Below are 11,448 nucleotides of genomic sequence, written 5' to 3'. Positions count from 1 at the left end.
TGTGCTGTATATTATATGGAGGACTATGTGATGCATTATACTATATGGAGGACTATGGGCTGTGCATCATGCTTCATGAATGACTGAGCTGTGCTGTATATTATATGGAGGACTATGTGATGCATTATACTATATGGAGGACTATGGGCTGTGCATTATGCTACATGGATGACTGAGCTGTGCTGTATATTATATGGAGGACTATGTGATGCATTATACTATATGGAGGACTATGTGCTGTGCATTATGCTACATGGATGACTGAGCTGTGCTGTATATTATATGGAGGACTATGTGATGCATTATATTATATGGAGGACTATGGGCTGTGCATCATGCTTCATGAATGACTGAGCTGTGCTGTATATTATATGGAGGACTATGTGATGCATTATACTATATGGAGGACTATGGGCTGTGCATCATGCTACATGGATGACTGAGCTGTGCTGTACATTATATGGAGGACTATGTGATGCATTATACTATATGGAGGACTATGGGCTGTGCATCATGCTACATCGATGACTGAGCTGTGCTGTACATTATATGGAGGACTATGTGATGCATTATACTATATGGAGGACTATGTGCTGTGCATCATGCTACATGGATGACTGAGCTGTGCTGTATATTATATGGAGGACTATGTGGTGCATTATACTATATGGAGGACTATGTGCTGTGCATCATGCTACATGGATGACTGAGCTGTGCTGTATATTATATGGAGGACTATGTGATGCATTATACTATATGGAGGACTATGTGCTGTGCATTATGCTACATGAATGACTGAGCTGTGCTGTATATTATATGGAGGACTATGTGATGCATTATACTATATGGAGGACTATGTGCTGTGCATTATGCTACATGGATGACTGAGCTGTGCTGTATATTATATGGAGGACTATGTGATGCATTATACTATATGGAGGACTATGGGCTGTGCATCATGCTACATGGATGACTGAGCTGTGCTGTACATTATATGGAGGACTATGTGCTGTGCATTATACTACATGGATGACTGAGCTGTGCTGTATATTATATGGAGGACTATGTGATGCATTATACTATATGGAGGACTATGGGCTGTGCATCATTCTACATGGATGACTGAGCTGTGCTGTACATTATATGGAGGACTATGTGCTGTGCATTATACTACATGGATGACTGAGCTGTGCTGTATATTATATGGAGGACTATGTGATGCATTATACTATATGGAGGACTATGGGCTGTGCATTATGCTACATGAATGACTGAGCTGAGCTGTATATTATATGGAGGACTATGGAGGGGTGCATTATAATTCTATGTAGACCCATGATTTCTATGTACGCCCCTGATGAGCATAATGGTTTATTTTATTGTGTACGTTAAAGAACAGGCCTTACAAATGAATTACTATTTTTATAATTACTGCACTATTACAATTACAAATAAACCAGTTTATAATTTTTTAATTAGTTTTATTTTTGTATTACTAAAATCTCTGTACCTAAACCTGTTGATCCAGAAGAAGGCAAAAACCCCAGGACACATTCAGCCAATTTACATCACGGGGAAAAATTCCTTCTTGACCCCTAGAAAGGCGATCAGTCCTAGAACCCTGGATCAGAAGTACACTATAGGTGTTCTAGTGTCGGCCATCACTATCAAATTTGAATTTACTCCTTAAAGAAGTGCAGTGCTGAGACATCTTCCTGGCGTTAAATTTCCCTATTAAATAAAGCATTTTTCTATGCACATTCACATTGTAAGGCGTCATAATTAACCTTTTGTCTCCATGCAGAGAGTTGGGGCAGCCACGGCCTCGATGTGAATGCAGCATCATGGCATCTGATTCTCCGGCTGCTCCTGGGAGTGTGAGAAACACATGCCCTGATGTCACACTCACATCGTGGCCACGGCTAACTCCGCTCTCTGCACGGAGGCAGAGGACGGGGGAATGAGGCCGTCCCGCCATGTGACTGTATTTAGAAAAATGCTCTATTTCATTTGGTAGATGTAACGCTGGGAAGTTGTCCCAGTGCTGCACTTCTCCTTTAACTTAAAAAATATCTACTTTATTAAACAACCTCCATCACCCCAAACCCCCACAAGTCAATGTGTTTGTCATTCTTAAACACTTTTGACAGGTCATAAGGTATGTCAAAAGTTACTGATCACAGAAGGTCTCATAAGTGAGACCCGATATGATCAAAAGCTTTTGACATGTCCTGACATATCCAACAAAATCCATAGAAGTGTCCATTCAACAGAATAAGTGTCCTGTTAAAAGTGTACTGTCCGTTGTCCTGGTGTAAGTCTAACACTTTTTCCATTTTTCAAAAATATCCTTTACCCTGGGCAAGTTACTTTTCCAAAGTTTCTGTGCAATACACCTGTTCACCTCCTCTTCATCTGGCTGACCATCCTTAAGAAGTCGGAATATATAGTCCACTCGCATTCTGTTCTGTCTCCTCCTCCACCTATCATATAGATGTGGTCCATTCAGTGGGAACTTGAACTGGCATTCTTTTAACGTTGGTGGTTCGGTCTCAATAGTTAGGGGATATAAGGAAATAAATCTTTGAAAATCCTCGTCTTTGGTCTCTATGGCGGAAGGTCCAGGCTTATTTTCTTTTTCTTGATTAAACTTTTCTTCTTTTTCAATTGCAGCTCTGTAAAAGACATATATTTTAGTTTTAAAGAAAACACAGGAAAATGCAATACTTGTGAGAATGATGAAACAAAAATATTCTATTTTTCAAGTCCTCACAGTGAGGTGGAAGGCTTCTCTTGCAGTCTGTCGAGAATTTGTGTTGTCATCATGGATGCCTTCACCATATTTTCCATGGTCTTCTCCCTGTAGACACGTTCTGCTGTGGGATTTGAATGTGCCGGTATTTTGCAAAAATGTCTTTGTCATTAGTGTCCTTGCAATTGGAAGCAATGAAGGTCTCTGCGTTCCTCCTGATCTCTTGGCTCGTCACAGTCTTTATTCCAAATCTGTGCAATAGAAGAAATAAATGTTAAAATACATGTTTGTAATGTTGATATATAGAATCTAAGTGTCACTGTACAGAAATACTTACTTTTTATGAAATCTTGCGATATCATTAGAAACATTGTGGATTTTTCCCCCCGATGAAGAAATTAAGAAATTCTTGATGTCCATTGATTTTTTCAGGAATGTAGGCCGGACTTTTTCAATATAAATTTGAAACCACTAAAAAATAAACTGAAAATGTTAGCTCAATCATAGAGAAGATAGATAGATAGGAGATAGAAAGACAGATATTTACCCTTTCTTCTTCTTTATTCAAAATCAATCCTGCAATCTGGTTCGCCGCTGTCTTGTGTTCATGTACGGCTACTCCTACATGACTTTCACGATAAGGAGCTCTCTTCTTCCACTCCTCAACCTACAAGATAAGAAAGTGTGAAATCTACATTAATAAAGCTTTAACTAATTGATTTATAAAAAAAAAAGGGAAATGTACTACAGGTGACTTACAGTCATATTTTGCACCACATCAGGTCGTTGTAATTTATTCAAGATTATATAGCATTCAAGATAGTTGAGAATAACTAGCTTGTCACTATCTAGAAGCCTTTCATCCTGGTCCGCCTTGTTTATGGCCTTTTCAAAATCTGTCTTTGCAACTATCAGGATCGATTGCATCTCGTCTGGTCTTTTCATCTCATCCAATAAGCGGTTTTCTCTGGAAATAAAAAATTCAAATTACATTGAATAAAGTAACAAGGCACATTTTCTTCCTAGTAACAAGGTACATTTTCTTCCTATTAATTCTTTTACACTTACTTCTTCAAGATATTCTCCCTGGAGATTCCTTTGCTTAGCCTCTTCTGAAATCCTCCTAGCTGGCTGAGGTACATTCCCGCTGCTCCATATGTCTCCTGGTCTTTATGATGAAGGGATGTTGCATTCATTAGGTAATATATGAACCGCTTGACATTTTTCATATAATTAAAGACAGTCTGGTGAGTGTTTCCGATTTCCAATAGTTTGTCAAAATAGTCATTGGTCTTCTCGATGTCATATATAAACTTCAGTGAAGGCTTCTCCTTGTCCATGAAGTACAGCGACGTTCTCTACCTCCTGCTTGTATCTCATGACTTACAAGGTTTTTGATAAATATCTTGCAAAGCCAGCAATTGGTTCCAAATCCAGAGAGTGCCTCGTGTACATCCCAGCCTCGGCCATTTTAAGTCGTAGTGGATTGCTCCAGACAACATTGGGCTCAGTTGTTGCTGCTTCAGTTTCCATCGGTGATTCTTCTTCTTCTCCTTCATCTTCCTCATGTGGCCCGGCTGTGTCTTCTTTGGTTTCGCTCCTTCCTTTGGCTGTGGCATCTTCACAATCTCCCTTTGAGGTTGCATCTTCTTGTTCTTCAGTTGTCATCTCAGCTGTTAGGAGTCCCTCTATCCTCATGTTGGGAACCTTCTCGCAATGGCCATTCTTCTGGGGCATTCTTGTATGACATGGCTGATTAATGATTTTAAAACCACGTCCATTAAGAAATGCAATTACTTTTTCCAGGCACCCACCGTCACACACCAGCTCCTCCACCTCATTATACTCAATGGCCAGGCCCTTTGCTGCCACAGCAACCAGATCTGTCTTTGCTTGTGCGAGGGTAGCCTTGATCTCATCCTCGCTGCTGTTTTTTTTGCATTTTCTTCTTAGGTGGGTGCCAAGGTTCTCATCTATCTTGTAACAGATCGGGCAGGTCATCGGGGTTCTGTTGTGCACTTTGGATTCCATGCTTGAACCTGAAAATTAGAACAAAAGAAAAGAGATACAAAATGAAAAGGTTAAGGTGGATTTTAAAAAAGCTGTATGTAAACAAATCAAAAACGAGCTAAAAGTAAAAAGCAGGTTGGACAAAGCAGTCCCGTAGACAGAGCAAAGCAGTCCATGGAGATCAGTCCTGTAGAGAGAGCAGAGCTACACTGGATCGCCAAGAGCAGTCTGAGCAATTAGACTCTGATCTGGCCTTTTACACAGAAAACTGAGACCCCTTGACCAATATGATCAGTCTCTGTAATGATGGCCATTGAGAACAATAGAAAAACATTCCCATTGTCTAGGTGTGAACACTAGCTCTTAGGGGGCATGGCTGACACCTAAAGAGAAAACTGTGGCTGCAAAAACTGCTCCTGAACATTGCCATCAATAATGTTAAATATGCTAAAAGTAAAGAAAAAAATGATGATGGATAATAAATAGTCACAATAGATAGATAAATAATAATAATAAACAGAGCAGCACAACCATTAAACAGAGAAATGGTGCCAGCAGGCAGGGGTTAAAATCAGGACTCCTAACAGAAGACACAAGGGATAACCTTAAGTACTCCATGGTAAAGTAACATCAATGTAGCATTTTTATTCCATCATTGGAGAGGATCCATGTTGTGGCATCACACCGACTCACACTGTTATGTTCCAGCATGAGATTGCTGTGTGAGATGCTGAAATGTCAGAACATCTATTCTCTTCTAAGATGGAATAAGACACAACTTTACCTTGGCACGCTGTAGGTTATTCTTTATAAGATCGAAAGATAGACGGAGAAGAATAGAAATAGATTATAACGGTAAAGGAGAAATATAATAGAAATGTATCTTTTTCATCCGAGTGACGTGGTAGGACGACTGGTACACGTTTGGGCAGAGTGTAGGCAATGTAGGGAGACGATGGGAACACATTTGGGCAGTGTCCCTCCTTCTGTCTGTTGGATCTTCATGCCTTTAAAAGACAAAAAAAAATGAAGATTGAAATTACAACCTCATGAGGATAAACAGTTTGAGGGTTTTGCTTTTTTATTTTCCAATAACTAATTTCACACAGTGAGTACTATCTGTGCCTTGAGGGGCTCCTGTCCTGCCCCATCCACTGTTTCTGGAACCTCATTATCCTGAGCAGGAGAGAGGGAGATTTTGGATAATTAGATGGGTATCTGAATAAAATGACCATTAGTATACAATCAGGTGAAGCCTGCAGAAACTAGCTATAGACAGGTTTATAATTTTGATGTATTCACCTTGTAGTCCACATCTCATCCGGTTCACTAATCTTCCTCTTGGTCAGTCTAGTCCACTAGGAGTCTTCGGTCCTCTTCCCTGCGGTCTCCCTCCTGGGCAGTGCAGGCTTTGGCATCCCTAAGGAAGAGTTAATAAACCTTATATTTTACTGTATTTAGAAGCAAAGTAGTATTAAAACATACACTGCCATACTAAGTCCACATTCCTAGATGTTTGAGTTCTCAAAATGCTAATGTTTTTAAGAGGTCACTGATTTGCCCGGATGATTGTTGAGTCATGGTGACACTAAAATGTCAAGGCTAGGTTCATAATTGGATTAAAAAGTTACCATGTTACAAATACCTAGTTATGTATGGAAGTACCAGGGCTGTGAAAAGTGTAATTTTTTTGGAACTGACAAACATGGTGGTGGAGGTTTAATGTGAAAAGGATCCAAGTTTAATGTTATAGTAGTGATGAAGAGCTAAATGGCTTTTCATAGCTGGGACACGGCTAACAAAAATAAAATAACAATGTGATATTACAGAGTGTCCACAGGTTTGGGCAGTGTCCTCATCAAGGTGACGTAGGTAGACGATGGGAACACGTTTTGGTAGTGTGTCCCTCCTTCTGTCTCTTGGATCTTCATGCCTTTAAAAGACAAAAAAAATGAAGACTGAAATTACAACCTTATGAGATCAGACTGTTTGAGAGTTTTTTTATTGTATTTTCCAATTACTAATGTCAGACAGTGAGCACTAATTACCTTGAGGGGCTCCTGTCCTGCCCCATCCTCTTTCTCTGGGACCTCGTTGTCCTGAGCTGGGGAGAGGGTGATCTTGCTCTGAAAAAAGATAATTAGATGGGTATATGAATAAAATGACCATTAGCATACAATCAGGTGATGCCTGCACAAACTAGCTATAGACAGGGTTATCATTTTGACGTATTCACCTTGTAGTCCAGATCTCATCCGGTTCACTAGTTTGCTCCTCTTCGCTACCATCTTCCTCTTGGTCAGTCTCGTCCACTTGGAGTCTTCGGTCCTCTTCCCTGCGGTCTTCCTCCTGGGTAGTGCAGGCTTCGGCATCCCTAACGAAAAGTTAGTAAAACCTTATATTTTACTTTTTTTGTAACTGCCAAACATAGTGGTGGAGGTTTAATGTTCAAAGAATCAAAGTTTAATGTTATAGTAGATATGAAGACCTAAATAGCTTTTCATAGCTGGGACACAGCTAAAGAAAAATAACAATGTGATATTACAGAGCGTATATGAATTTACTACCCACAATCTATCACCTTGAAGTGCTGGCTTGAGGCTCATCACTGGCTTCTTTCCCTGCCTGTGCCACCAGCTTGTATGCATGGCAGATGTCCGTCAGGGTATTCTCTCTATACGTCCTTTCTGCCGTCATATTGGTGTGCGCAAGATATTTTGCAAAGAGACACTTCTCGGAGTCTGAATAGTTTGGGAGAGTCCATGTCTCGCATACCCTCCTCACAAGTTGACTTGAGATAACCGGAAGTTTGTACCTGGAAAGGAATACAGAAAAAATAAAATACATTGCACTGCATTTATTATTGAAGAATGATAACAGGGGTGTTGCGGTCCCCCATTCACATGAATGGGGTCTGTGTTCAGGCTGGGGTACTCTTCTGATACCCGAGCTTGAAGTTTTAATAAACTGTTCGGCGTTTGGCTGAACCTGCCATACACAAACAGTCAGGGGTTCGCCCATCACTACTTCTGAGCGCCATTCATTGCATATTTTGGGTGCTGCCCATCTGATTGGTGCTCAACTGATCAGTGATTAATAGGGGATCTATCATATTAGCCCAGAACAGTTTTTACCACTGCCATCCTACCTAGAAAGGAATACAGAAAAAAAATACATAGCACTACATTAACTATTGAAGAATGATAATGTGCTTTTTATTGAAGAATAAATTGGTCATTTTTGTAAATCTTACTTATTATGGTACCGTGAAATGTCACTTGAGACATTGAAGATCTCCTTCCCCGAGGTTGAGAGGAAAAATGTTTCTTGTGGCGAGTTCTTCCTCACAAGCTTTGGTCTGACTCTTTCATAGTAGACCCTGAACCACTAGAAATATAACAAAAGGAAATAATAGTTATAGTAAAATAGAAATGTGTCATCATGTATTAAATCAGATTAATAAGGAGAATCAGTAAATCTCACCATTTCTTCTTCCTTAGTCAGCACGAATGTGGCCACTTGCTGTGTAGCGGTCTTGTGTAACTTTACACCGATAACAACGAGGTCTTCCCCATCATACGTGTGGCTAATCCTCTCCTTCCACTCAGACACCTAAGGATGAAGAGACCAAAGGTTAGACATAAAGAAGAGTAAACTAAAAATGAGTATGAGTAGTGAATAAAGAGAAGAGAGGCACTTACAGTCATGTTCTGTACGACCCCGGGTCTCTGCAGATGCTTCAGGACCTCCAGGGCCTGTAGATAGTAAATCACTTCCAGCTGGCTGCTTTGACGCAGACATCCATCTTTGGCAGCTTGAAGACACTTTAAAAACGATTGCTTTGCCACATCCAGGATCTTCCGGCACTCCTGAGGTGTAATTTGTGACGTTGTCAGTGCCAGGTACCTACACATAAAATTAATAATAGAATATTACAGTATATACAAGCCACACAGTACAAATATATAAAAAATATCTACTTCAATACTAAGTGTATGAGGGTTATGAGATCTCCTGAGAAGAAACAAGTGTAACAAAAAAATGTAATAAGGTAATGAAGGGGACCAAAAACAAGGGGTGCGACTCACTATGCAAACAATGAATTACAAAAGGAGAGGAAAGGCTGCATAGTATAAGACTGAGTTCACACGATGCGTTTTTCATGCGTTTCCGCGGCGTTTTTGCAGTTGCGTAAACGCCGCGGAAACGCATGAAAAACGCATGGTAGAAGGGCAGCAATGTTCCCCAATGGAAATCCGCATGTGCTGTGCCCATGATGCGGATTTTTCCGCAGCGTAAACGCTGCGGTCAAAAATCCGCAGCATGTCAATTAATTTTGCGGAAACGCTGCTCTTTTGCCGCCATTGACTTGCATTAGACCGCATGGAATCTGCATCACTGTATATGTTGATGCGCTTTTCATGCGGTCTAATGTGCGGATGGTACCCGGGTGTGGATGAGAGGACTCTCATCCAGACCCAGGTACCATTAAAAAAAAAAGAATAAAATAAAAAATATATATATATATACTCACCTTCTGACGGCCCGCGCTGCGTCCTGCCGGCTTCCCGTGCACTTCGCGGTTGAATGAAGGACCTTCGCTGACGTCAGAGTCATGTGACGGGTCACGTGACGCTGACGTCGGAAGGTCCTACAGTTTTCACTGCCGGCAGCCGGGACCGATGAAGCAGGACACCGGGGGCCATCAGAGGGTAAAGTATAGATTGATTTTTTATTTTTTGACATCACACACTATATAAATCCATGCCGGTTGCATGGATTTATATAGTGTGAAGTTGACAAGCACTTTCCAAGTGATGCTAAAATCGCTTGGGAAGCGCTTGTCAACCCGCATGCGGAAATGAAAGTGAAGACCGCTTCATTTCCGCATGTCCCTGGCAGGAAACCGCATGTACAATCCGCATGCGTTTTTTCCTGCCAGAGAGATGCAGAAACGCTCAGGAAAAAATCCTGAGCATTTCTGCATCGTGTGCACATACCCTAATAGAGAGCACACAACACAATGAAGGGAAATCAGATATTATTATGTTACAAATAGAAACAAAGCAAAGCATTAAAATCAATTCAAAACATTCATGATCAATATGGTGTAATGGGAGAGAGCAAAACATGGGAGGAAATAATATACACGGAAGGACGGCCCAAATACAGCAGATTCAGGGAATTAACTGCCAAGGTAAGTGGTATATGGGAAATACCCCAAACTGCTGAGTGTTCAGGGGGATACAATAAAGTGTCAATGCCCCAGAAACAATCAAGCAATTATGCAGAGTGTATGCATCAAATAAGGGGAGTTATAATTAACCACTTGAACTCTTTAACATAATTGTGACACCCCAGGGGTCTGGTTGCCACAGTAATAGAGATATTATGTCTGAGAGCAAGTGGGAGGTTTCTCTGGTCAGGAGCCCTAAGCATGCAACACGGTCCGCCCAGACCTGGGAGGGGAGGAATCTGCCCTTATAAACTGGGTCTGGGGCGGGATTAGGTGAGACAGAGCCTGCAGAACAAGCAGAGCAGTCAGAGCCTGGAGAGGGAAAGGAAGAACTAGGAGCTCTGTAGGAGCAGTAGCAGAAGTCCAGGGGCTGGAGCTGAGCAGAGCTCGCCCTGGACAAGGACACTAAAACCGGACACAGGAGTCCGAGGCTGTGGGGACTGATCTACACCCAGCAGCAGAAACCAGCCGGCAGGGGATTCCAGGTCCTCTGGCCATAGAAGCCCGGAGGCTCAGTCACAGAGAAGGGACCAGCGCCGCCATCCAGGAGCGGAGGCTAACAGAAGGCCCCAGGTCACCAGCCATACGGGTGAGCACCACACGGTATACTCAGGGACGTGGGCTACTTGTAACCACTGACAGCAAGGTAGCCAGGAAGAGTGCAGATTAACGGGGAGGCCTACAACTCCACCTGGCCAGGGGAACTCCTGCTTGCTCGCAGACTGACCAGGCCCCTTATACTAGCCAGTACTCCCGGGAGGGTCTGCCTTGTACCATCAGTAAAGACCCTGAACTGCACCTCACGTCTCTGTGATTCCTTGCCGCTCCTGCACCATTAGCACTGGGACCCTCAGACCATCACTCCCATCATCTTCCACATTAGCTGCCCTGAGGCAATACTTCTCCCGTGGGGAGTTATCCCATACTCGGCTGCGCAAACAACATCAGCCTCAGCGGTCGGCAGCGCAGCGGCGGTCCCCACTGACCGCAATCCACGGGTGGCGTAGTCGGACATTTGCTATACATTAAGACTGCCACTGGTTTGACCACCCTGGGCACGGACCGGGTCACCGCCACGGAGAACTACAACCCCCAGCGATCCGGCTCCGGGTATTCCCCCTGCACAGCAGCAGCACAGGCCCAGGGGGCGCGTCAACTTTGGCGTAGTCGGCAGGATTTCGTGCCCGCAACCACCGGGTACTGCGTGCCTGAAAAAGAGACTTTTAAACTTACCTGTGGTGAAGTTTCCCGCCGTCCGGAGTCGTTTCCCGCCATCCGGAGCCGATTCCCGCCATCAGACGCCATCTTGGACCGTTTCCCGCCGTCTTCTGCCTTCTTCCCGCCATCCGCAGCTGCTTCCCGCCTTCGGACGCCATCTTCGGGACGCCGCACAGGAAGAAGAGGGGCGTGGACGCCGAAAGCGCGCGAGATCCGAAGCTCCGCCCCACGC

At 42.9% G+C, this 11,448-nt stretch overlaps 2 protein-coding genes across 2 annotated transcripts in view; both read right to left on the bottom strand.

Annotated features, from left to right (window-relative positions):
* Positions 1-1,662: 1,662 nt before the first annotated feature.
* LOC141165487 (uncharacterized) lies at positions 1,663-4,117 on the bottom strand. The gene is made up of 6 exons (XM_073651095.1): positions 3,821-4,117; positions 3,512-3,719; positions 3,300-3,419; positions 3,090-3,223; positions 2,774-3,003; positions 1,663-2,675 (listed from the first exon to the last, which is right to left on the bottom strand). The coding sequence occupies exons 1-5, from the start codon at positions 4,090-4,092 to the stop codon at positions 2,835-2,837; spliced, it is 903 nt and encodes a 300-aa protein (XP_073507196.1). The 5' UTR covers positions 4,093-4,117; the 3' UTR covers positions 1,663-2,675; positions 2,774-2,834.
* An 18-nt stretch (positions 4,118-4,135) lies between these two features.
* Positions 4,136-11,448, bottom strand: part of LOC141167629 (uncharacterized) — a 30,826-nt gene continuing 23,513 nt past the window's right edge. Inside the window, exons 3-10 of the mRNA XM_073655010.1 lie at positions 8,464-8,668; positions 8,246-8,374; positions 8,016-8,149; positions 7,344-7,577; positions 6,999-7,136; positions 6,811-6,888; positions 6,577-6,695; positions 4,136-4,791 (exon numbers count right to left, since the gene is read on the bottom strand). Of these exons, the coding sequence (XP_073511111.1) occupies positions 4,136-4,791; positions 6,577-6,695; positions 6,811-6,888; positions 6,999-7,136; positions 7,344-7,577; positions 8,016-8,149; positions 8,246-8,374; positions 8,464-8,668 (1,693 nt within the window). The remainder of the gene's footprint in view (positions 4,792-6,576; positions 6,696-6,810; positions 6,889-6,998; positions 7,137-7,343; positions 7,578-8,015; positions 8,150-8,245; positions 8,375-8,463; positions 8,669-11,448) is intronic.

The sequence above is a fragment of the Phyllobates terribilis genome, unplaced genomic scaffold (assembly GCF_046119375.1).
Source record: "Phyllobates terribilis strain yellow unplaced genomic scaffold, ASM4611937v1 Scaffold_11__3_contigs__length_659146591, whole genome shotgun sequence".
NCBI classification, from domain to species: Eukaryota; Metazoa; Chordata; class Amphibia; order Anura; family Dendrobatidae; genus Phyllobates; species Phyllobates terribilis.
This window is presented reverse-complemented; position numbering and strand designations above follow the sequence as displayed.